The sequence below is a fragment of the Chaetodon trifascialis genome, chromosome 21, assembly GCF_039877785.1.
Source record: "Chaetodon trifascialis isolate fChaTrf1 chromosome 21, fChaTrf1.hap1, whole genome shotgun sequence".
In the NCBI taxonomy this organism is placed as follows: Eukaryota; Metazoa; Chordata; class Actinopteri; order Chaetodontiformes; family Chaetodontidae; genus Chaetodon; species Chaetodon trifascialis.
In genome coordinates this window covers 4,245,314-4,272,096 of record NC_092076.1, presented here as the reverse complement: position 1 = coordinate 4,272,096, position 26,783 = coordinate 4,245,314, and the positions used below count along the sequence as shown (strand labels likewise).

General features: G+C 44.7%; 1 protein-coding gene across 10 annotated transcripts in view; it reads right to left on the bottom strand.

Moving 5' to 3' along the window:
• tanc2b (tetratricopeptide repeat, ankyrin repeat and coiled-coil containing 2b) overlaps positions 1 to 26,783 on the bottom strand; it is a 117,764-nt gene that overhangs the window by 60,745 nt on the left and 30,236 nt on the right. For 5 of the 10 annotated variants that reach the window (XM_070990882.1, XM_070990883.1, XM_070990884.1 and 2 more), the window contains exons 3-4: positions 7,871 to 7,942; positions 5,435 to 5,614 (exon numbers count right to left, since the gene is read on the bottom strand). In XM_070990882.1, the coding sequence (XP_070846983.1) occupies positions 5,435 to 5,614; positions 7,871 to 7,942 (252 nt within the window). Of the gene's footprint in view, positions 1 to 5,434; positions 5,615 to 7,870; positions 7,943 to 22,420; positions 22,751 to 26,783 lie in introns of those variants that run through there. The other 5 variants (XM_070990889.1, XM_070990890.1, XM_070990893.1 and 2 more) reach the window with 3 other exon arrangements.

Sequence of the window (26,783 nt, the reverse complement as noted above, 5' to 3'; positions counted from 1 at the left end):
CAACAAACGGCAGGTAGAGATATGCGCTAATTCCCTCAAGTAACTTTCCAGTGATTTGCTGTAACAAACTGTAAAAGAACTGATGTTTGCATTTAAGGAAGAAAAGTCAGATTTGTGAAGATATTTCATCAGTAAAACATCCAGACTATTTGGCTGATGATTAAAATATGACCAGAATATCTGTCAGCGCACTTTAATCCAGCCGGTTCTTTAGTGCTCCTCCCGAGGCCATCACACTTCCATTTCAATTACTCCTTTCTACACTTAACCTTCACTCTTTTATTTTTCGCCGATGACAGCGGAGCTGCAAATGTCACATTTCCTTTCAGCTAAAAAAATGATTTGGAGGGTGAGTGGCGGCAGGGACAGTTTAGAAAGAAATAATGACAATAATTGAAGAATGATTTTCTCAAGGTGCAACGTTGGGTAAGGAGGCGTGGAGACTGAGGGGTCCCAAATGTCAGTGTTCATTTCCAAAACTCACAGCGGATACCAGATGCCATACAAAACGCGAGGCTGGCTGAGAGGGCGTGGAAGGAGGAGACTGAGGTGTCCCAAATGTCAGCCTTCATTTTTAAAATACACCGAGGGGACAAGATATCATAAAAAGTCCAAGTGTGGTGCACTGCAGGTCTGTGTTAGATGACATCATGAGTTAAGGAAGAGTCTGGATTACACATTATGACGTGGTGCTTCTACATCCACTGCAGCACAAACCTCATTTTTTAACGTCTGGAAAAGTTTACGAATCGTAGAATCAACATATGAAATAATCCAACTGATATCAGATAAACAACGACCTCGTTTGGATCCACACAAACGAGGAAAGACACAAATAAAAAATGTAATTCCAAATCTTTCACTCATCATCTTTTCATCCAGCCTGGACGAGAAGTCCTTAAAGCCCTCAGAAAAAAACGAGACAACCAGGGAAGCTCTGTCTACTGGTGACGACCATGAGTTTACAGACATTCAGTTTACGATCACACACGACAGACAAAAGCAGCAACTCCTCACAACTAACTCACGATTCGACACAAAGTCACTTGCAATGAACCGATTGAGACCAGATGGTTTGTTTTCGTATGTTTGAGCTGGAATTAAAAACAGAGGCTGCAGATGGTTTTAAAGTGAAACTAAAAGGCATCTTTCCGGTGTCCCATCAAGTTAACTTGTGATGTATTTTCTGATGAGCTGGAACCATTTAGTTTTACCAGCCTTTTCTACAACAACTTCAGGTAATGACACCCTTTTACCTTCTGAAAATCCCCAAACTAATGCGCCCGGACATGAGTTTCTGTGTGGTTAAGACAAAATCTTACTACAGTTGCATCTGCGCAAGACATATCCCAACCAGTGATCCTGTCATCACCATTAAGACGCTTAAACGGCAACGATGACGCAGGCCCAGAACTGTAGCATTCATCACGAGCAGCTAATTGAACGGAGCTCAACTGTTTCAATGTGGATCCTTTAAGACCACCCACGCAATGAGCTGTAAAACCTGACTAAGCAGTTCTGCACAATGTGCCTTGTTAATCCTGACGTCCACGCTGCTGCCGTGCATTTTCATGCCTACACCATGTGACCATTCAGAAGTTAGCTAACTGTAGCACACTGCCACTTACTCACATATCACTCTATTACTGTAAGCACCACAAAGACAATTGATTTTAGATATACTCATATTACTGTGATAATTGCTGCAAGAGTGGGAGAAAAAAAATGAGGTGGTATAATTAAACCAAGCCTATTCTCAGGTTTTAAGGCCAAATGCAATTTTCCACCTTTATGTGGCAATCCATGGGGAGGCAGTAATTGTATTGATTGCTGCCATTAATTAGGGAAAAGCAGTGTAATCTGGGGAGAGATGTTGAAATAATTCCCTTTAAATGTTTCAGATTGGAGCAGGGCCAATCAATCAACTGGGGCAACGTCTCCGGCGAGCCTGACACTTGAGTGAGGTGTTTATTAAGGAACAAATAAGCAATCAGTGATTACGGCTCATAACTATCAGCCACTGAGATATCACTGGGAGGACGAGCAATCATTGCTACTTATAGTCTTGGACAACAGCGGGCTAAAAATAGACGCCGTGAAGACAATGAAACACACATGACGATGAAGGAATGCTGGAACAAAGCCGGCTGGTGAAACATGTGTTTTCATGAGCGCGCAGCAGGAGAGAGAGGACTTGTATCATGACTTGATCTAAAAATGAACATTTTCCTTGGGACTTTGCAGCGGCTTGTAATTATGTCAAATCACAACAGTCAGAGACACTGTCCTTTAAGCAGACAAGCCGGGGTCACGCCCGGTGTTGGCAAACATTGGGATGAAGCGCACTCAGGCACTGAAACTCTCCTGACTGTGTACTCTGACCTTTCTGGAAGCCAGAGGGATTAAAAACCACTTTCTCTTGGAGGTTTAATAAAGTATAAGAATATTATTGGTACTACTACTAACAATGGAGTTACATATTCAGAATTATATTCAAGTAGAAGTGCAAAAGTATTAGCAACAAAGTACTCATTGGGTGGTAGAATGGCTGCTGTGTGCTATGTCTTTTTACTAATATCATTATGGATCTTAATGTTTAGGTGGATGAGGTGGAGCTGACACACTGAATGAGCCTTGTGGTGCTCTTGTTTAGATTAATATAGATTTCAGCACAAAAGTTCAGGAAGTTTATGGTTGTCATGGAAATAATTTCCTTGTCCTCACAGCTGAAAGCTCAAATAGACATAAAACTGTTTCCTTGTGTTATGTGCAGAGCATCTTCTTGCATGTTCAACAGATAGAGTTAAATTTCCTACACAATCACGACTTGTGATCCCACCAACAAAGTGATCTGAGACTGTGATGGCATGGTGCAGCAGGTCTCCAGCCCTCCTCACCACACTGTTTCACAGGTTGACCCCTCGAGCGTCTGAGGGCCCCCTTGAGAGTCTTCATACAGGCAGAGGGGATTAAATCAGAAACCCAATGATTCTCTAAAAAGGTCAGCGCTTTCATGGCGTTTTCATTCTATCAGAGCCTTGAGCTTGAATAACTCAAGTCCTCACCAACACCACCACTCCGGCTCCCTCAGGCCAATCAGGTGCTACGCAGGAGGGCAAAGAGGGGCTGTAATTGGTGGGGAGATCAAAGTGCTGCAGCCTTTAGACCTGCTGCTGTTTGCTCTCTCATGTGCTCCTCTGCCTCCACTTTTTCTCCCACCTCTGCCATCTCGGGCATGGGAGGGGTTCTGGCCTTTGACGCCAGCACACACACACACAAGCTCGGTACTGTCAAGCTGTGCAGGAAGTGGCGCTGAGTTGAATTAATTAAAGGGTGAGAAAGCCGGGTGGTTGAGACCTGGTACAATCTGGCGTTGGAGAGCAGACGCAGGTCTTTGAGGGTTGGAGGCCAGGGGGGACCTCGGGGCACTCCAGGATTGTTGTGCGTGTTGTTGTGGAGTCAGATGCGCTGATGCAACAGTGTTTGAGCTCATATGAGTCATGTAATGTCACACAAAGATGTGATCTGAAGATAAAGCTCGATGAGAAGGCTTCTCACATGCAGCATGTAACAGAGCCAAATCGCTTTTTATGATAAACTGATGCCAGCGCTGCGAGGCCACACCTGCCACACGAGCTCGACAGAATCATACAGTTTTATGTTGTTTTTAATTATCACAACAGACGACGGAATAAGACACAATAGGTGGCTTGACAGAGACATAAATCTGGACGGATTAACGCAGTGAAGGTCTAATCCTGCCAAAATGATACCTCTCGCTGTCATGCGTGCAAACACACGAATACTTAAAGTGACAAGCGTAAGCAGGAGAAATTACGCAAAGGTAAAACACATCCAATGCAGCGAGTGCACAGCTGAGACGTACAGGATATTAAGAATGAGAGAATAATTCCTAAATTAAAATCTCAAAGCAGCCCTCTCAAGCTCCACAACCTGACGGGAATAATATAACGAGCCTGACAACAGCACGTGCGACAACACTGCGACGACACCTCCGTGTACGTCAGCCACGGAGTAAGAACAGTATGGATGAGACAGCAGCGCATAATCAAGCTTTTCTTAAAGGACAATGTTCTCCTGTGTGACAGAGATCAAGACAACAACACACACACACGCGCGTATGAATGTACACATTCCCATACACAAGCTAAGAAATTCACTTTGAGTCATGCAGATGAAAGCGTGGACACCAAATAAGGCTGAATCTGTCATGAAACATGGAGGAAAAGAGAAACACAAAGTGAGCAAAGATGGCCGCTCACACAGCACGGGGAACCAAGGAGAAAAAGAGTGATAAAACCGGCTCGGCCTGAAACCTAATTCTCAAGTCCTGCTCCCTGAAAACGGCCTCTGCTGGGTCCTGTCACCCACACAGAGCCCTCTGCAGTGGTGTGGCACACCCAGTTAAAAGGGAAGAAGAATCACTTTTGGTGCGTTTCCTCTTTAAAACCCATACTTTGAATGACCTGAGAGAGAGTATAAATCATTCTGTGTGATGTAAAATTTAAAAAAATCACGGTCCTCCCCCCGGCCTATCAGAAATGGTTAATGATCTGAGGTAGCTGAGAGGCTGGTGCACCCTAGTGGTGACTACTGAATCAAGCTTTAAAGTCCTTCACACCCACTCTGCTTCTATGTGGAGGCTGCACTGATAGTGGGTGAAGCTGCAATGTCAATATTTCATTTCGCAAACTGAAATCCAGCACAGCAGTAAGCCATGGAGGTCCACACAGTCCTGTGTAAGAAACCACAGCCTCCCCCTTAATAACAGCAGAGGGACCATGACACAGGCCTCATAATCCGGTTAATGGGGAGGCGAGGGGGGTGTTGGGGGGCGATTTTCCACGTTCTCTGAAGATGAGTGTGGAAGGAAATGATTAGTGGTGGGAGATACGGAGCGATAAAAGAGGGCAGAGCCGACCGCAGCTCTCAGTCCATCAGCTGTTCTTGGCACTGTCAATTAGGTAGGACTTTGGTGATTACAAGAATTGGAAATTGCAGTGTTTGCCGCAGGCCAGAGCTTTATGTTTCTGCTCACAATTAGCGGGTAAGTAATACGGTAAGTGATTACTGCTTATCGGCAACCATCAGGGCGAGGAGCCATTCCCCTCCTCCTCACTTTGTGTCATAAAATCTGCTTTAATTCACTGTGCGTGATTCTCTGATTAGGCAGCCTGCCTACAGTGGTACAGTGAAGGGTTAAGGGAGGCTGTATTAGTACAATGAGTCTATGGGGGAGGACAGCTACAGGCAGGGATGTGCGTACAAGACAAATCTGAACTAGATTCAGCCCACATCTCTGTTGGCTGTGGTTTTCTTCCCAAACACAGGTTTTTTAACAATGTGACAACACTGCTTGACTAATTCAGAGCTTGCACTCTTTCTGAATCCAGCGTCACCGCTGTGCCTTTACCTGTGAGCTTCTTCACCGGCTGCAGCCTGACACTGATGGCCTGGTGGGTGAGCAGCGGGGAGGAGGGCAGCGAGCGTGACACGCCCTCCATTATGCGAATGTGCTGCATGCCCTCGGTCATGGAGAGCGGAGGCACAGCGTAGTCTCCCTCAAAGGCACAGTCGCTGTCTATGCTGCCACCTGCAGGACGGGAGGGGGAGACAGAACAGCGTGAGATGCTTTTCCTGCATTCCCTGACACTCTAACACTGCAAGGAGAGGGAAGATGATGACAACATTTAAGTCTAATGTTACTGATATAATCCTCTCTTGAGGACGCTGCTTAAGTTACATGAGAATGATTTTCTGCTGAAGAAAACAAGACAAACAACAAGTTTCTTCTTGATAAAAGACAAAACGGCTGATTCTCAAAACCCAACTAAACTTTTTAGCACTAGCAGAGTTTATTGAGGAGCTTCTGTGTTTGGCTGCACTGGATTCTGCTGGTGTTTCTCTTTGTGTGTGACACACAGATGGAGTACTCCAATAGTACCTCAGCCTGGTCTCCGGTTTCTGGTATCAGTGCAACACCAGTATTGAGCGTAACAAGAATGGCATGACCCAGAAGAGAGAACAGCCCTGCAGGCAACATGTGCCGTTTACTTTCACTGTTATAAGCTACAGTGTGCCTGACCTCAGTAAGCCCTACAGTAACACAATACCCCACAATTTTAATGCCATAAAGGAGGATTTTCTAACCGTCTGAATGTGTTGAAACAATCCAAAAAGGAGCACAGTCATCATAACCATGAGAAAGCATTTTATTTACAAAAAAAAGGGCCTCGCACAATGAGAGGTAATTACAGACAGAGCACAAACAACCACTCTCCATCACTCACCCACCCCTTTCCCTCTCTTGCTTCAAAAACCACAAATTATGACAACTTAGGCCTTTTTTTTTGGAACTTCACACACACACACACACACACACACATACACACACACACACATTCCCCAGTGAACAAAAACCAGCCAGCTGTCTGTAAACACAACATCCATTTTGTGAATCAGCTCTGCCTCAGACTGCCCATTTCCCTGCAGACGGAGCTGTAAAAGCAAACTGGTCAAGCAACAGTCTCGCATCAGATAGCAGCCGCCACAGTGAGACATGAAGCCATTATCAGACACCAGTCCATGACAAGTCCCAGAGGCGGCCCGAACGACGGCTAGGATGGGGTCAAATCGGTTGTTGTAATGCAAATAGACTGGTATAGAAACATTTGCGTGCGTGCGAGAAACACCAAAAACATCCCCACACACTCTCGCTGTGTGGCTGCACTGCTGGAGTCAGTCCATCCACTCACCGGGGAATGTCACTGCAAAAGCAAAAACAGCAGCCAGACCAGCGGTTAAATCCCAAAGCATGGAAATTCTCCTCATGGTGTGAACACCGGGGGGGTCTGGGTGTTCTGGTAGCAATTATCAGCAGTCAAGAAGCAGATTTTCATGCATTCCAAAATGGGATGAAAACATATAATTATACTACTATTAGCTAATTAATCTAGCAAAAATAGCTAAATTTCGCACTTTTTTTGTACATGTCAACACTTCCTCATGAAAACAGACAACTGTGACATGTTGAAGCACAAATCAAGAGGTGTGATTTAGGGCAAAGATGGAGGCTGGAGAGGCAGGAAAAGCCGCACTTCAGCGCTGAGATCCGCGCAACAAAAGCGTCGAGGGGGAAATGATGGTGTTTTATTTTAGGCTGCGATGAGAGACATGTTTAAGGGCCACTCCATGCCTCGAAAATAAACATAAACACCTACTCGTCGAGGTGTTCAGCTCAAAACATGCACCAGGAGGGGGGAGGAAAAGAAGGCAACGTGAAATTATAATTGCCCAAAACATTTCCTGCCAAGAGCTGACACTCCCGTGTTGATAAACATCTACTGATGTATACAGCCTATTTCACCAGGAAGTAACTCAGATTTATAGGAAAAAATACTAGAATATAAAATTCATACAGCCCTCTCCCAGTAAACATAAATTCATTTCCAGTAGTCATAAAGTTTCCGCCGTAAAATGCAACCTGGTAAACGAGGCCTCCACGAGTTTCTACTGCGAAAACATTAAGGGAGAAGAAATGGAGTCTGGAAAAAGGCCGCCAGGAGAGGAGCATTACTGGAAATGAGAAGGTAAACGTGGGGAGAAACAGTTCACACGCTGTTCCTCAGCAACTCGGCTTCTCATTCACTCACATAATGCACATTCACGCCTGGGAGCAGCTCAGTGCGCTCCATAATAAGAAACAGAAGAAGAAGAGGAGGAGACAAGCTAGTGCTGGAGTGCTCAGATGGTGTTAACAGGCACACCTGAGGTCATGACTCCAGACTGCGGCGAACTACCTACAACTCCTATTTAAAACAAAAAAATAGTAATATTTTTGTGTGCTTACCTTGGCCAACGTGGCTCAGGTGATGGTCTAGACTGGGCGAGCGGGGGTCTGCCAAGTCCTCGCTCCCACCATCTGCAGACGAGGAGCAGAAAGAGAAAGACAGGGAGTGAGCTCGGTGGTGCTGGTAGCGTGGCAAGGAGGTGCGGGCCAGCAGCATGGCCACATCCTCCTCTCCTATCAGCCAGGTGTGGGACCGCAGGACCCCCAGCAAGCTGCTCACACACAGACCCTCCACACCCTTCCTCCTGGGGCCCAAGCGGCCCCTTATGGTGGCGAAGGGGGACCGCGCCACCATGCTCCACTTTTTGCGCCTCCCCATGTTTAGACTAAACAGTCAAGCGAGCCTCTATCTCGAGGGCCTGCCCCTGCCGATAACAAAATAGTTTACATTGCAGCCATTGTTGCATGCACACAGTCCCGTGTCACAGCCACGATCACAGAGCTCACTGAGCTCTACGGTTCAGCGAGCGAGGACTAGCAGTAAAACAGTGGGCGTTTCCCAGGATAGATCCACATACAGTTAATGATATGAGGATCAATTACGCCCAAGGGAGCACGCAGGCTGAATTAGCCACAGTGGATGGAGCTGAGAAGAGGGGAGTGGGGGGGGTGGCATCACTGGGCAGCACAGTCAGTGTCACCGGGGGATTGTTTCATAATCCTGCTCGAGTGCAGATGGATCTACTGTAAAGCACCACAGGCCGGCAGAGGAGGTTTGGAACAAATGAGTTATACTCAGAATAAATGCATCCCACTGGAATTAAAGGAGCTATTAATAAAAGCTAACTACGGCGATGTTTGAAAACTAGTCGAAGCCAACGGATTTTCCCTGTGTGGAGAGATGAAAGATTGTTGCATTAAGTAGAAAGACAGGAAAAAGGATTGTATATTTTGTCGAGCCCCGCATTGTGTTTCAATCACAGAGCTCGCCATCAGCCCAGAAAGCCCAAACAAATACTCAAGTATTATCTCCCCCATCGCAGGTTCACACACTGTGTGCCAGTCGCCACACAGCAGGCGAGATTGGCTCGCTGGTGGAAAGATCAAGCTTGTCGATGGAGAGATAGATTAAGCCGTGGGGCATGATTGTGTGAGAACTGGGCCAGCCTGAGATTGACACTGATTGCAGAAAGGAGTCCTCTGCAGAGGATTTTCAGTCCATCCTTCCTGACCTGAACCACCACGTCAGGACGTGTCAGGTGAACGTGAAATGTTATGCAATCAAAACATATAATTTTGGAGCGATTTTGAGAGATTTCAGCAACACAACCTCTTTATTCCAGGCGCTTACAGACAAAACCATAGATCCCGCTGCTGACACCTTTCTTGCACCAACAAACCCACCAAAAATAGCGTCTCACCTCGCATACCCGATGAGCCGTATCGTCTAGTAAAATCAATGCCGTGAAAATCAATACGGGCTTTGAAGACGATGTGCTCTAGCTACGAGCACTGCTTGCACAGTGAGCCATGAAAACACACACATGCACATGCGAGCACATGTAATGAGTGTGATGTTGTGAGCGGTGAGCTCAGTGATATACAGTAATAGATTCTGCACACTTGCTATGCTCCTGCGGCGAATCTGATTAGCACCCTCGGTGACGTCTTGAGCAGCTTGCTTGTCATCAGTAACATATATATTTATACTCATACCTGAAGTGTTAATAATTGAAACGAAAAGAGGACGGGGAAGTTAGTTACTAATTAGAATACACAACAAAATTCTTGGGCCTCGTCTTCTTCAGATGATATTGTTCAGTTTAAAAACTGAACTCCAGATTGTGGATCATACTGTGTTACACATCGCGAGTAGCTTTGGTTTGGAGCTGCAGGATTTGCTGGAAATCATTCAGGTACACTTCCAGTCCATCCACTACCCAACAGCTGTAGGTTAACCTTCAACTTAAATGACTCTGTTAGGGGACAAATGGGGCTTTACTCTTTACAGGAGTCTCCTTTCTACTCCACTACATTTCTTTTTGGGCCTGGGAAAGTTAATCTGTGCGCCTCTTTTATCCGAGAGGGAACGCTTCTATTGCTTCTCTTGTTGCCAGTGATCACCAGACAATGTCCTGCCACACAGATCAATGGTGTATTAAGCAGGGAACATGGAAGGGGAGGACTGGCTGACAGAAGACAGAGACATGTTTTTTCATTCCAACCGCAGAGACAAACGGTGGACATCATTCAAGCTCCTCACAGAACATCTGTCAACCACTCGTGTCAACAACAACATGAGAATATAAGACAGCTCGGTCTCGATTCAGAGTCAGAGCAGACAGTCTGCGCTCTGTAACCACATCCTGTTCAGCTGTAAAATCAAAGCTTTGCTCTCTGAGAAGGTAAAAGACCATCTCCTAAATTGAAGAAATAATGGCGCAGTTACTCTGCTGGCTAGTCGCTGGAGCTGTGTTAGGATGTCAAAGGAGGAAGCCAATTTCACACGTGGACAAAGAGTCATTATGGGAGAAGTCGGCATGACATCTGAAAGCGATCCCATGGAGCACGGCGGAGAACTCCACTATCATTATCACTCAGACGGACTTTGATGAACCTGCCCGTGTTCACGGCGTTCAGTGTGACCTCTGCTCCAAAATGAGGCTTCTTTTCCAGCTACCGTCTGAGGATGATTACTAGAAATTGTGGTCTTTTCTGTGATCACCTTTGGCAAAAAGAAAAGCTTAAGTGTTGGGCAGAAAGCTAAGTCATCACTAGGGTTTCTTCTTCTTTTTTCCACCTTTACGCTGGACGCCCCAAAACTCTGAATAACTAATCTGGAGGAGAATTCGTGGAACGAATCACAATTTGAAATGGACTCGGTTCTTTTCCTGCGACCGATCGATCGCGTCGCAGGAAAGAGGAGCTGATAGACTCACCCCAAAAGTACAATCGATGCCCGTCTTTTACTTGCAGGACCCTCAATGGACAGAGAAAAAGACTGCAACTGAGCCATGTAACAGAGACACATCCTGGATATTAGGAGCCCAGAGAATTACATCCTTCAGCTCAATGACTTCCCTCAGTGACAGCGCACTGATTCAGTGTCCGCTTCACTTCTTTTCTGCCTTATTTCTTACCTTTGCTGATTGCCTCCGTGGGGCCCTAATGCTGTTGTGTTGCCAACTTGTCAATCCCCAGTTTCTCACCAGGAAGCAAACTAGGACCCCTAATTAAACACCCGTATTCTCCCTGTTACTCTCCATGCCTCTGCTAATCTTTCTCACCATCCATCACAATAACGTTTTAGGTTAGAGGGGCCACGAAATCTTTCAATGAGCTGATCCAAAGATTCTTCATCCTATTTTAGCGCAGTTTCTCTGTGATGCATTACACCAGGCGCAGAAATCCTTTTTGTACTGTGCATACCTTGAAGGCATGACAACTACGGAGACAGGATAATAAATAACTGTGTAAGTTTAGTACAAGTGGTGACGAATTTCTAATGAAGTGCACACCATCCTTGCATTATCATACACTTTTTTCTCGAGAGCTAAACCCCATAAATCTCATGTGGAAACAGAGGAATCATGTGCGAGGTGGGATAATAAAATACGCTGACATTTATCCAGCACACAGTAGCCCACACACACACATAAAAACGAATGTGCATGCCATATATCACATGGAGCTCTTGTGTGTGAGCAGATGTACCACGGGTGATTTACCAAAATAGAGATTGATTTAAAGAGAGTTAAAAAGAAAAGTTTGAAACTGGAAAAGATAAATGCCAAGGAGTGAATCAGTGTGCCGTGTGCTGAGTCCTGTGGAGAGCGACGATCGGCGCTGCCAAACTGTAACTTCTGATGTCACCAAGGAAGAGGCTGCCTGCTCCGGCGCCTCTGAGCAGGGCGCTTAAAAACAGACTCAAGTGCGCCTCAAGGACTCAAAACTCTCAAGTTTATTGCAGACATTTAACTACCCCACTGTTGGCTCTATGAAATGGCAGGAAACAGTGAACAAACGCTCATCAGAATTACCTTAAACCAAGGTGAAGCCTTCAGACTAACTGTGTCCATCCAACAATTCAATTTATAATGATGCCAAGCAGAGATAAGCTGAAAATGCAGGCGGACATTAGCGACAGATACGTGATCAAACCATTGTGTTAAAGTTCCTGCTAATTGATTAATCATCTAATCAATGAATCAACCAACCCTTTCAGTAGTATTTGTGTCTCAAATTGCCAAAGTAAAGATTCTGTCAGCAGACATACTGACGGCACCGATATCGGCACGCTGTTCCTGCTATCGATCAGCTAATCGATTCAACGTCAAACGCTTCTACGCAAGCATGCAGTCTGACTTTGGTCTCAGTCGAACACTCCACGAACGCCACAGTGAGCTGCACTGAGCCACATGAGAGCACAGACATCTGCTCATTTGTAAAGTTGGCAGACATCTTCGTTAGCATCAGCCTCAGTGCACAGGAGAGCTTGTCGAGTGTTTTCTCTCCGCCGCTGCGCTGAGCCAGCCCTGGTCTACCACAGGAAGTGGAGGGCTCTGACATCCTGCCAATGTAAAACAATAGGGAGCTGCTTCCATCCAAACCCCAACGCACACATTTACCGTATACGTACACACACAACCACGCACAGCAGGAGCAAGGACGGTATACTGAGATAAGACCAAAAATATTCTTTGCAAGGGATACTTGAGTCAAAATAACCCAGATTTCAACAGAGTCAATGAGAGGGTTCTACTTTGGTCTAGAACATTTTAGCTGCACATTTACTTCTGAATGCAGTCAAAGAATGAAAAACAAACAAAAAAAATAAAAAATCATGTGATCGCATGTCTCATTCTCCACAACAATTAAACAGACAAATCATGCTTTGACTCCATTTCTGAGTACAAATACCATTAAAAGTAAATCTGCGGTGTAATGTGATCCACTTTGGGCTCCTAACATAAGCAGCGCTAGCAGCCCACCTCTGGTCTGGAATCAGATATTCAGACTTTTGTTTTGAGAAATCACATTTGAAAGAAGGAAGCAAAATCATAGATACACAAAAAAATACACCAGTAATACACAAGCAGCCAGATACAGTTACTAGAAGAGCCCCTGAAAGCTAAATATTTATTACTAAATATACAAAAAAATCAAGCTAGTCCATTAGCGGACAGAAAATTAATCAGCAACTGTTTCGATAATTGATCACTTCAGTCATTTTCAAGCTAAAGTGCCAAACTTTCTCTGCTTCCATCTTCTCAAATGTGAGGATTTGCTGCTTTTCTTCATTTTATGGCATTGGACACAAAATATTTTGGGGTTTTGAACTGTTGGTCAGACAAAATAAGGCATTTGAACATGTCATTTTTAAGGTTCTGGGAAATGGTCATGCATTTTTCACTAATTGGTGGCTTTGGGGAGACAAAAAGACTAATCATGACTATACATGAAGAATAACAGCACCATGTTCTCCTGTAAACAACCATATATCCTCGAACCTGTCGCTTCATGTTAGCATCATCCCTGTTTAAAGCACATGATGGACGTAAACACGATCAAGGCCAAGCTGCTCAATGCTTCAACCTCGTAAGAGGAGTCAGAGTGACGCTTGCTCGACTGTTGGTCACTGGCTGTTTTACCCACAGTGGCAAGCCAAAACACAAGCCTGTCAACTCTTAAGCAATATTACTTTGAGGGAGGACAAACTGCCCCAGTTATGAGGGTTCCCAGCAGCGGGAAGGTTCTGCCACGGACCTTTGGCTTTGTGGGTCTGTGGGGACGGCGTAATGCAGGTGTGCTGAGCAGAGGAGCAGGAAGGAGACTCGGAGGGGGAGGACCAGCCGAGCCAGCAGTTTCACAAGCCGTTAACCGGACTTAGAGTAGGACAATGCCCATATCAGCTTTGATTTAATGTGTGTGTCCTACTCTTTTACAAGCAAGAAGGCTGAAAAAAGCAGCCAGCCGACATGAGAGCAAAGAAAGTGATGTGCTGTGTGGGCTGCAGACACTTGTGAATGTTTCTAATGCCTACTGAACAGACCGAAAACACTGAGTTTAAAACACTACAAACTGCATGTGTTTGGACTCATTTTACATTTCAAGCCTTTATGTTTGAGTCTGGTCATTATGTAATGTGTGCACTGAACACGCATCCTGGTCCATTTGCTCAGTGTAGTAAGTAAATCAAGGCATGGGGGTATTGTGTCCCGAGGGCCACACCATGATTAGCACTCTAGCACTCACACACTGAAATAACAAGATGTCATGTCACACCTGAATACGGGATTGAAAACGCGCCACAGAAACAGCCAATACACACAGCTACATGTGGAGCTTATGCATTTTAACTTTCACGTGCCAAGTCCGTCCATTCTTTACCGGGAATTTTGGCAAAATCCTTCTTTAAGCGGCAAAACGGCCACGTCACACAGCAAATAAAGGGTATTTCATTTCTAGGATAACAGCAGGGCAAATAATTTAGATGAATTGCTGCTGTTGTATCCGCGGCTCATTTGTTCTTTCTGCATGTTGGTTTACACGCCGAGAGCAAACTGTAAATTAGTGGCATCTTCCAATTTGCGGATGTGATAAAAGAAGAAATATTCCTGTATCCCAGTCATGCCCAAAGCATTACAGGGGTATCTCTGTTTGTCCTCTTGTTACATAACTTTTGATTATCTGGTGGCTACGACGAATCCCAGTGCAATTCTTTTTTTTTTAGCTCATACTGCTGCGGCTGTTTTTGTTTTTTTTTTACCTCACCTGTGCTGCATTACATAATATATTTGAGTTATTTTGGATACATCCTGGCCCAATGGCCTTACCTTTCCTAGACAGATACTTTTGCAAGGCAGCGTTTAGCAACTTGATAGCAGGTCAGTGCTAAAAAAGTCCATCAAGATGAAGCCATAAAATGCCTTCATCCCTAAAACATATCAGCGAACTTGCACGCATCAGGGTTTTATTTTTTTCTTTATGAACAATCAGCCAATCCATACAAATGAGAGGCATTTGATGGTAGCCCATCACTGGGCCAACAATGTTCAGTCTTCATCCTTCAGTACAAAACAGAAGAGAGAAATTCAAAAATCATGGTCGACTTGTCCGACAGTTTTTCACTGATAAATCTAAAACATATACCTCTATGATGGTATACTTGCCCCAAGCATGACCCGTGATTCTCTCCATCGAAAAAAGCCAGTGTTTCCTCGGCTTAAAATAACGCTTCATCCCCTCCCACCCTCCAGAAAAGCCCAGAGCCTATGACCCCGGCTGCTGAGGTGTACGTGGAGGACAGCGAGCAGCACGGTGGCGGCGCTGGGCCAGAGAGGTGACGCATATGTGAGTGGCTGAGTGCGTCAGGCTCTGGCTGACAGCACCACGACTCAGCAGTGTCCTGGAAGGATGGAGGTGTTATGATGGAGGAAGCAGGGAGAAACAGAGAATGTGCGTGCGCGTAACGGAGAGAGAAAGAATGAGAGAAAGGAAAGAGTGATATGCCCTGACTCCTACAGTACACCGCCATGCGATGCTGAGAAAAGCTGTGTCGCAGCACTGAGTGGGTGGGCTTCGTTTAAAAATAAAATAAAAATAAAAGCTAGTGAAGAAGAGTCTGAAATAAAGAGAGGCCGCATCAAGCATCTCCTACCTTCAGTCTGACACACCACTGGGGTTACATCACAGAGCAGAGAAGTGAAAAGCGCGCAGCAAAAATAGCCAAACGGAAATGGAAGCGTTACAGGGATTCTGCTTCGGCTGCCTTGGGACTCAGAGAGAAATAAAGAATATGAGCAGAGAAATAAAAAGCCGGTACGGCTCCTGGTCTGCCTCCAGGTGTTCCAATGAAGGATGATGCTTTTGTTTCTATCCATTTCTAATCCCTGACAATCACACATAGAGGGACCACGAAAAATCTGAAAAGCATACATCGCACCTGCGCCGCCTCCCTCCTTGTCTCCCCCTCTTACGTGCTCTCTCCAGCACTAACACTGGCACTGAAACAATGACAATCTCGCTCATTTTCTTTTTCATTTCAGCTTCCCTTTGAACATTAATGTCAATCTGTCAATTATTAATACAATATAAAGACATGCCCATCATAATTTCAGAGATCTGTGAAGTACAAAACCCAAAGATATTCAATTTACATTAATCCTCATGATTGAGAGGCTGGAACAAGAAATGTTAGACATTTGGCAAAATATCATGTACATAGCAATCCCAGATCCCTTTACAAAACCCTCTCTTAAAAAAACAAGCCAGCAGGAAACATTAAAGTAAAATAAAATCTGTCAGACACTGTTTTCAACCAACTTGTGGAGCTATCTTAAATAGCTAACTAGCTACAGCTGGCAAAATAATGACTGAATACTGATTTGTGGTTATTCTGTTGCTTCGGCTCAGCTACTCCACACATGCAGCATGAGAGCAGCATCATCTTCAGTTCCCTTTGACCTCCGGCTGTTGACAGTGAGAGGAGGGACACCTGCGACTCCTGCTAAGGTTGCAGATGCCTCTCTCTGCACCGACGAAGAGTGTTTAATGAGAAAATGTTGGGATCCTGATAAATTCGCACAGGGAGGCTGAGGGAAAGCGCCCCTGCTGCAGTCAGTGCTAGTTCATTATGGAGGAAGATATTTACTGCCTTGCCTTTCAAATTACTGCCTCGGTGAATGACAGACTGAGCTATTACCATACAGCAGCTTAAAGAGGAATACTGCTGAATCTGATGCTTATTCATGCTGCTTAGGGGCTTCTCTGTACTGTGGGGATTTGTAAGCTTCACAACAAAACCAGAAATATGGAAGGAGCAGTTTGTACCACACCCTAATCTCGCCTTTGCCAGCACCACTGAGGATGAACTAATTCTTAGAGGATCATTCAAGGGATATTCAAGGATATTCAAGGAATTTCCTCAAAATGCTGAAACCCGTGAATACAATACCACACCGGGAGAAACTGTCACCGCTATTCTATTAGCAAGTCTGAAAGCATTTCAACTGCAAAGTTACCGCTCGCTACAACAATGCCAGCAGCAACAATTACCTTTCCTGTTTACCTCTGTCTTTCACAGGAAGAAAATTAGATTTTAACAACCTGACACCTCGAGAGAGATATCTCCAATGAAAAGCGGGTGTCTCAGAATTATACACCATTTTAAATGCAAAGGACTTGACCTGGGTTAAATACACAAAGCTCAACTTATGTGATGAAATCCAGACAATAAACGCTGCATTCAGTGCCAAATGCATAGCTCCAGTATTTGAGCTCCAGTGCACATTTAAAGTCTAAATCTCTGGCACGGGCTCACACAGAAGTCAATTTAACTTTCCATGCACTGTCTGCAGGCTGTATGACTAATATAAATCATTTTCTTGAGTGGCCATTTGGTGATATTTGTTTTCAAGAGCAATAACTCTGAAATGAGTTATGCTTTGACAGAATTGCATCTAATTGAGGGGTACAGTGCCACAAAAAGACTTCTGCAGAAAAACAGCCTGAAAAGAATAACAAAGGCGTAAAAAATACACCAAAGAGACGGCAAATAACAGAACGCAATCACCAGTTTATCTATTTATATAATGATTTAATGCTTGGTACCCTTTTATTTGGGCCGGAGCCACAGAGTGCACCTCTCCGTGTGGAAAACCAGCTAAATGCCAAACAAACAACAGATAAAAAATCCCTGCATACAGCGTCTCCAAAATAGCCATGAGCACAAAAACACAAGCGTAAAAAAAGGCTGTTTGATGTTGGATAGAAAAAGGCCAGCGGCAGACAAGCAAAGTGTCATTTTGTTTTTCTCCTCATCCCAATCTGAGAGCAAAGCTTTCAACCTGCAAGGGGGCTAACAATTAGGGAGAGAGGGAGAAAGAGAGGGAGACACAGGCAGACACGGTGGACATTGACTGCACCCATAGTAACAGATGAGGCATGGAGGACGGAGAGAGGTGAAATAAAAAGAAGACAGAGGCTGTCCTTGCTTCTGCGCCCTCTTTCGCAGCGCTCTGTTATTCTTATCCTATGCTTGCCCACAGCAATGCAATAATTCATTCTGTTCTCAGTGTCACTGTGACGACAGAGAGGGGGGAAAACCTACATCCACACACCAAGCAGACCCACGCGCCGTCTCAGTTGCAATGGAGACGGGCCTACAATTGCAAACAAGCAGGCCTGAATAATGAAATACACATTAAATATAAAATAGACTGGGGGGTTGTGGCGCCTGCAGTGCCACAGCAGACACCGACACATGCGAGCAGGCGACTGGATGTCTCTTACATGACAACTACACTCATAATAGTATGCGTACTGTAGTTAGCATTAAATGTACACATGTCCCAACCTGAACCAATGCTGCGACATCATCTGCACCGCATTTATCAAACCGAACAAGCAGAATTTCACATTTCAGATAACGTATTCGTCAGGATGGATGGACTAAAGCAGGATATGGTGCTGAATTTGAATAACTGTCAGAGCGGCTCAACTTCACACACAAAAGGCTGTCAGAGAAAGAACTTTTAATACATCAAAGCATGTTTGCAGAGCAGAAAGAATACAACAATGGGCGTAAAAAACAATGTCACAAACTCCAGGATATGGGTCACTGGCGCGTGTGTGCATGTGTGTGTGTGTGTGAGTATTGTGTTTCACAGATCCAGCGTGCTGCTCTGACATCAATTTTTCATGTGTAGCTTTCAGCTGGGCACCTATTTGTGTTTGGGTGAAGGTCTCCTTGTTTGGCTCTTTCCTGCAGACATTTCTGCAGCTGTATAAAGATTCGTGTTGTTTTGTGCAAATGTTTTCATTATACTGCTTTGACTGAAAGTGTGATCACAAGGCTGCAACTAATGAGCATTTTTTATCAATATATCAGTCAATTTTCTCAAATTTCTTGTCTGAATGTTGCAATTTTGTTTGAAAAGTGATAGTTTATCAAAATAATTGCTGATAAAGTTTCTGAACAACTGACTGAATGTTTCATCTCTGTGTGAATGACGAGCTTTGTTCAAATCTATTCAATAATGCGATCTGATGCAGCGCATAGCCCCGTCTTTTAAAAACACATAAAACCAAAATCACAAAAACTATAATTTCACATGGACTCTGGTCTTTGTTTGTCAGTCCACAAACACCCAAAACATTCAATTTATAATCATATATAACAGAGCGAAGCGACGAATCCTCACATTTGAGAAGCTGGAACCAGTGAATGAGTGTTTGAATGAGTGATCAATTATCAAAATTGTATATTATTAATTTCTGTCAACCAACTAATCAATCCAGAAGTCCTTTCAGCACAAGCAGGGATGCAGCTGTTACGGTACGTGTCTGCATATGTGTGACACCGTCATCGGACCTGTCAAAACGGATAAATTCATCTGGAGGCCTGATGAAGCCAAACCTTCCAGCGAGTGTCAGCAGGAGTTACAGCTATTGAGAGCAGCAAACATGGCTGCCACAGACTGGAGAAGAGGAGGAGGGGGACACCAGACAGTCAGACAGACAAGCACAGACATAGACAGACTGTAGGTTTTAATTCAGCGATGGCACGATAACTGCCATCAAACAGAGACAGCCGTGGAGACGCATTTGGACACACAGCTGGCGTGGGTTTAGTCCACGCCTTGCTGTTGTGGTCCTAGCAATTGCAGCCCTTGTGAAGTGAACCAGCGCCGGCGTTCGCTTATGCAACGCTGTGTTTAGCGGTGTTCATCATGCGGCGCAAAGCGACACAATATCCCTCAGTATGCTCAGCTAGCGAGGGCACTTCCTGCTATTCAAAGGCACACAGCGTCGAGCAGCAATAATGAGCCCATCCACATCAAGAGGCACAATGAAAGCCCAGTTTCCCGACTGGCAAAAACAACAGGATGCCGCTGCAGAAGGGGGGCTGATAAGTCCTGCATGGCATCAAAAATTTAAATGGGCCACCACCATGTTATTTCATACTTCTCACGGCCAAATGCACAATCCAGCAGGCTGTTTGGTGGAGGCTTGTGGGTCTGTATGTGTGTCAGTGTGTGGTATGCTGGCAAGAGAAAAGATGAATACATTCTGAAAAGAAATAGTGGTAGAAAGGATTGAGGAACAAACAGCTCAGAAATGAAGAATGAGGACTGGGGACGGCTAATGGCTAGCACCTGTTCTAATGAGAATAAATTACTGATGAATGGGTGGAGTGAGGGATGAAAAGGGAAGGTGAGGGGGTGTAAGAAAATAACCAGTCCAGAAGGAGGAAGAGCGATGAAGCTGTGATGAACACGTTATCACGCATGGGTTGATGGAAAGAGATGAAGGAGGAGGAAGAGAAGCAGCAGTGATGAATGGAGAAGACGATGATGAAGAGGGCAATTGACTCCAAGGCGGGACAACCTGAAAGGTGGACATTCGGTTATGAGACGATGTGGATAAGTGGACACAGCAGGACCTGGGGGGGAGGGGGAGGAAGAGAAGGGGATGGAGTGGTGGAGACTCATTAGCCTACGCAGGGCTGGTACACTGAGCCTTCCCCGCTCTACCGTTTCATCTCCCTCTCTTCTCTCTCCTTTTGTTCTCCAGAAATATCTGAGTGGGTGGGAGAGAGAGTGGCAGAGAGAGCGAGAGAGAAGGAGAAAGTTACAGTAAGTGAAGTGATGACAGAGTGAGGGGGAGAGAGTGACGGAGGAAGTGGATGACTCGAGAGCAGGCCTTCACAAAAGTTGCATACGGCAGCGAGAGGACGCCAGATTTTCATGACCAAAACACGTCTAATGTTATCCAAAGCATAACAGCAGGGCAGTAACTACACACACACGGCACGACGTTCATCTCTGCAGGGCTTCCCGCAGTCTTTTACAGCGAAGGCACCGAACCTCACCGGCGATAAAGAGCGTCTCCGCCAACGTCAGAGCGAATCGTCACATTTTTATGAAATACGATAATAGGCTCGTTAAGCTTCGGGGAAAAAAGGGGCAGAGGAGCTAAATCACACAGCGGAGGCCACGTATTTCACCAGCGAGGCAAGTCTTTAAAACATCAGCAGTTAAAGCAAACGTAAAAACTATCCATCGCAGAAGAGCTGAAATGACTAGACGATGAGTTCAAAATGAAATGCCAACTGCTTTGATACTTGAATCACGCTTTTAAAAAATGCCATTTTGAGCTTTTCAATTGTGAAGATTTTGTGGTACTCACTTTGGGGTTTAGTTAATTGAGACAGGCGCAGTCACTACTTTCTGAGATTGTGATTATATGAGTAATTAAGAAAGAAATTGGCACATTAATGAACACTGAAACTAGTCATTAGCTGCAGCTCTGCAGTGTCACAGCTCACACACATTAACTTCTGGGTCCAACTTCAGCCAAACCTTCTGTTTTGCTGTGCCATGAGGAGCTATTATCAGCATTTAAGGTGTACTCATTTTCAGCTTTACCTTACGTGAAGTTGCTGAGCTAAACTTTTGGCTTGTTTACAACCTGTCTGCTTGTCTGACTGCTTGTGTTTCTGCCTGCTTCTAACCTTTTTTTAGCGATGTTGCTGTGTTTCCTCAGCAATTAACTCAATGAGTACAACGTTACCATAACAGAAAAACCTACAAAATCAAGCTCAAAGTTCTACTAAACCTCACATATCATATTAAATATGATATAAATCAGGAAATATCTGAAGGAAGTAAGACTAAGAATGTAACAAAGCTTGTGGTACCAACTATGGGGACAGAGCTGGGTGTCGTTTATGTTCAATACCATACCTGAGTTTCAGCACCAAAACTTTAAAAACATTTTAATCTGAACACAAGCAGCCACACACAACAAACCGTCTAAAACTGTCAAAATTCTGATTTAAATCTGGTTTTATCAAAGAATATTAAGGTGTGATACCCAGCTCTAGAGAGGCATGTGGAGACGTGGAGGGATGGAGACATGAAATCAGAGAAACTAATCAGCAACAGCGAGCTGACAGGAGATACTTGGCATCATCAATAAACTTGAATACATAAAGAGCGACATGAAGAACACTGTGAATCACTATTAGGAGACACTTGATCTTTCATTTCTGTCTCTCACGCAATTTTCTCTGCTAATGGCCATCTGTCAGGCACCATGGCCTCTCTAGTCATCTCTAGCTACAGTAGCTCACACACTCACACACATATACACACACACCGCCCGTGCTTAAGGTGTGGCACGATGCCGCCAAGACGCTGACTGCTGTGAGAGCCCACTACCTGGGTCAAGGTGACACCGAGCACAGCAGCCACAACAAACCAGGCGGAGAGAGACGGTCTGACACGTGCTGCTGAGACCAGTGAAAAAACAGACTAAAATCCCATAATTGAACCCTTCACCTTTGAAAACACGCACTGAGACGCCTACACAGAGCCTTTCTGAGAGCAAGAGCTGCTCAGACAAACAACCCAAATCCTGAGAAACAATTAACGGCTGAACCTTGATGAATAGTGTCTCTTTCCAAAGCCGGCTTCCACCACTCCCCACATCCACAGCTGAAGTCTACATCCACACAAGCCGTCCATCCATCCGTCCGTCCATCCATCCATCCATCCATCCATCCATCCATCCATCCACCCTGCTGCCCTGATTCATCCAGCTCACCTTTGTCAGTCGAGCACCTCGTCTGCCCAGGCAATAAAAATCCTGCACCATAGTAAGGAAGATCCTAAACAAAAGGAGGAGATTGTAGGGGCACAAGGAGGAAAAAAACAACGCGGTTAAAAAAAAAAAAGGAGGCAGAGAGAGAAGAGGACAAAAGATAGAGGGAGGAATGGAAAGGAAAAGAGGGAGAGAGAGAGAGAGAGAGAGAGAGAGAGAGAGAGGTAAAGAATAGCCCAGACAGGCAGAGAGCTCTCCACGATGTGAGCAGCGAGGGAGGGCGAGCGCCAGGTGTCAGTACACATACACTCACTGAGCCGCGCATGCACACACACACACACACAGGCAGACAGGCAACTCTCTCTCGCTCTCACTCTCTCCCCTCCTCTTCGTCGTCGTCCTCCTCCTCCTCCTCCTCCTATGGCTCTCTGGCAGCAATAACTCTCCCTCATCCTCCTTCTCTCTCTCTCCTCTCTCAGCCGGGGCAGAATTCCTTAACTCTTTCAAAGCCGCTGATCTCCAGCACCGACTGCTCTTTCCACCTCCACCTGCTCCACGGGCTGAACGATTAGTTAATTTTAATCTAGAAATCACGATCCAAATCACAAAAGTGGCGACCGTGAACCCCCATTAACACATTCTCAGCAGAAACCAGCTGTAAACACAACGCGTGTATCGTAAGCATCTTAGCAGTTAGCACATGCAGCTTAAAGCGAGGCTAACATTCTCTGCAATTCACACGACATCTGACTCTTAAGCTGCTCCTCGCTCTTCGGTCTTCACCAGCTGGTCGCTAACTGTCTACCTGCCTGACAGGTAGTGTGCAGCAGGTTTACCAGAGCTTTTTTACCAGAAGTGACTAGAAGACGAGACAGCTGAACCATCACAGTAAAGTTTCAGGCTTTTACTTGTCTGGACCTCCCCAGGTGAAAAAGTACTATTAGTGTATTCCAAACATAATCGAAGTATAGAAAAGTCATCACAAGTACACTTTTACTTTTTGTGCTTAACTGAAAGTTTGTTTGACAAATATTTTCAATTTTTAATTCTGCAATACAAGTGTATTTTATTATGTGTATTGGAACTTGTACTTCAGCATATTTATAAAAAGTAGTAAATTAATTTTTAATAGTACTAAAGTACGTACTAAAGAAAAGTATACTTATTTTCAAGTCCTTTGTAACGTGGTATTTAAATGCTTAATTAAAGTGCACTTTAATTTCAACTCATTTGTAAGTATATTTAAGTATATTTCCAACACATCAGTGATATATATATATAAGTGTGTTCTGAATGCTCATGAATCCTGATTTTCACTGCTGTACTTCAGTACACTTAAAGTTTGTACACATTTGTGCTAAGTTAGCAACTATTTACAGTTACTCAAGTATTACTCAAGTGGTACTCAAGGAGTACTTGAGTAACTGAAAAGTAGTATTGAAGTATATTTTCTCACCTGGGTAATTTAGTGAATTCTGCGCGCGAGTCGACCAGAGAAAGAAAGAAAGCGGCTGCTGCCTTGTGACTGTGCTCCCAGCATGCCGCGGGCCTTTGTGTGAGCAGACGTTTGGACTTGTCGCAGTAAGAAAAGCACAGGTGTTAACCAATAACATTAACGACGGCCCCGCTCTATGCAAACGTCCCAGTAAGCCATGACAGTGTGTGCACAGAGAAGCAGCTGAATGGAATTCAGCCATCGTTAAATTTACTATTTACATCTGTGCTGGTCCTGCTTTGTAAAGTCCAAATGTCTTCTGTGAAACAACCACCTTCTGTCCTGCTGTCTACACTGTTCACACTGGTAAAGATGGTTCGTTGAGAGAGAAACACCAGAAATGACTCAATCTGTCTGAACAGAGAGCGGTCTGTTGGTTTCTCTGCAGAGGTTATTGATCGAGGTGATCGCCTCACACAAACTTCAGACAGGTAGCTAGCATCACATTGTGATTATGCTTTGTCCAAACATCTCTTGTTTCATGCCATGTTGACCACAGACACAAGCAGAGAGCTTAATTTATACAACATATCTTCAATCTAAATTGAAATATTGATCAGAAATTGCAATTAGATATCTAATCTTCCTCAAATTGTTCAGTTCTAGCATGTCGCTAACTTGGCACGTGTATTCTCCTGAGTCCACATTCACAACATCAGGTCTAAAATTGCCACTTTATTCTATTTTAGTTGTACAGAAGAGCAACGGCTGAAAGTCTACGTGCCCTTCTATATGGATTGATAGAGGCGACATCTTTAGAGCTCCAATATCACAGAGAAACAATACACCAGAGCGCTCGATGCCCATCAGGGAATTGAAGCTGGAACACGCCTCAGCCAAGATTCATGAAATTGTCTTGTGTATTGGGATGCACAGAGGGGGCTTCTGGGTAACAGCAGCTCATGGAAGTTTGCAGAGAGGCTCACATACACACCTCCAAAATGTCAATTACATATCAAGTGTATCTGCTGTGCTGCGGATCAAACAGGGCAGGATGTCCCTTAGGAGTGGGGCTTGGCCAACATTAAGGTTTACCTGAATAAATGGGACAATGACACTGTGCCTGCTGCACCACACTGCTGAAGCATCACCAGCACACCAACAAAACAAGGTCCTACATGCAGTTTATTGAGCAAGTTCAGCATAAATTTCCTGGTCATGAGCTCACATGGTAACATTTGGTGAAAGCATGAAGAACAGAAGAGCATCAGGCACCGCATCCAGCTGATCTAAAGCTGATTAGCCAATCAACAGAAAACTGGCAACAAGTCTGACAATCAATTAACTGTTTTAAGTCATTTGTAAGCAAAAATTAAGTTGTTTTCTTAATATTCTAGAAGATTAAATTGAAAAGCTTTGGATTTTCGGATAAGACATTTTAAGACATCACTGTGAAAATGATGGTTGACTTTTTCAGTATTTTCTGCCATTTTATCTATTCAAAAATGAATCCACAGATTATTTGATAATCAGTCAAAGACACTCTGAATATAGCCACGTATAAGATTCAATGCTCCTGTGTTAGCAAATTTAAATGGATAAATACAGATTTTTTTCAGGCTAACCATCCAAAAGTTGTGTGTCCAGATCCAATAAGACACTAGTGTTCACAGCAATTTACAGAAACAAGCTGAGCTGTCAGTCAAAACGCAGCAAACGCATACACGAACGGTCTCACCAGCGCTCACGTGTTAAAGGCCTTTCACTGTCCGTGACCGTAACACTGTCCCTGCTCAGCTGCCACCTAAGAAAGGACACCTTATCTAGGTCACCGTGACACCAACTGCTAAATATCAGCCACACTTCAGCCGTGAACACCCTTAAATCGAGCTGTTAACGTCGACATAAAGAGCTGACAGCATCGAGTATCAGATGAAACAATCCAAGTCTACTTTTTGTACAACTTCCTGCCTGGAGCCAGTGTGAAAGCCTTGCTGTAAGGAAGCGAGAAAGAGGAAAAGGCCATAGAGGGACAGCAGGAAGCAGAGTACAGTTAGAGGGAAGGGAAGGGAAATGGACGCATCGAGACAGAGTGAACAGGAGTGAGACTTCCCACTATTGACGCTTCTTTACCCACGCATCGTGCTGCCCACTCCCTGCCGCCAGAGCTGCATGGTTCCCTTTTACAAAGGAGCTGCATGGGAGAGACACAGTCACAGACTCTGGCGCCGGTCTCCATTTAAATGTCACTACTTCCACACAGCAAGTGAAATTACTCAAACCATTGTGAGAGCAGCCGTCATACCGGCGGCAGCGCCGGTGTCAGCAGGAGAGTGCAGACCCCGCTGTGGGCAGTCTCACGGCTGATGGAGCGAGCCCCCCGTGTCCTCTGCTGATTTTAGACATGCATCTGGCCTTTGATGCGGATTTATGACGGCAATCAAAGCAGGACTGCTGAACGTGGAGGGATGAGACATGATTCACGCCATCTTCACACATCAGAGTGCGCGGCGGTGAAAAAGCATAAGAGGATGTGCTTCACTGTGATTATTGTGACGATGGTGATACAAAAGAAACAATGTGCGGCTGAGTGCCACTGGCAGCAGTGAGTACCAGCTATTACAGAAAAGAATGCACTTGACAGTATTGACTTTTTTTGTTCAGCAGTTGAAATCACTGCATACGGTCTTTCGAGCTGTCTTCAAAGTACTGCATGTACTGTATACAGACAGCTGGCGAATTGAAGGAAACTCCTCAATAAACAGGCCTTTCTCCGAGCAGACACTTTGACTTATCGTAGTAGGAAAAGCACAGGTGTTACTAATTACAGTAACGATGGCTGGAGTCCCAGTAAGGCATGACAGTGAGTCAGCAGGCACACCACCAGGCAGCTAAATGGAACTCAGCCATCATTAATTCATTATTTACACC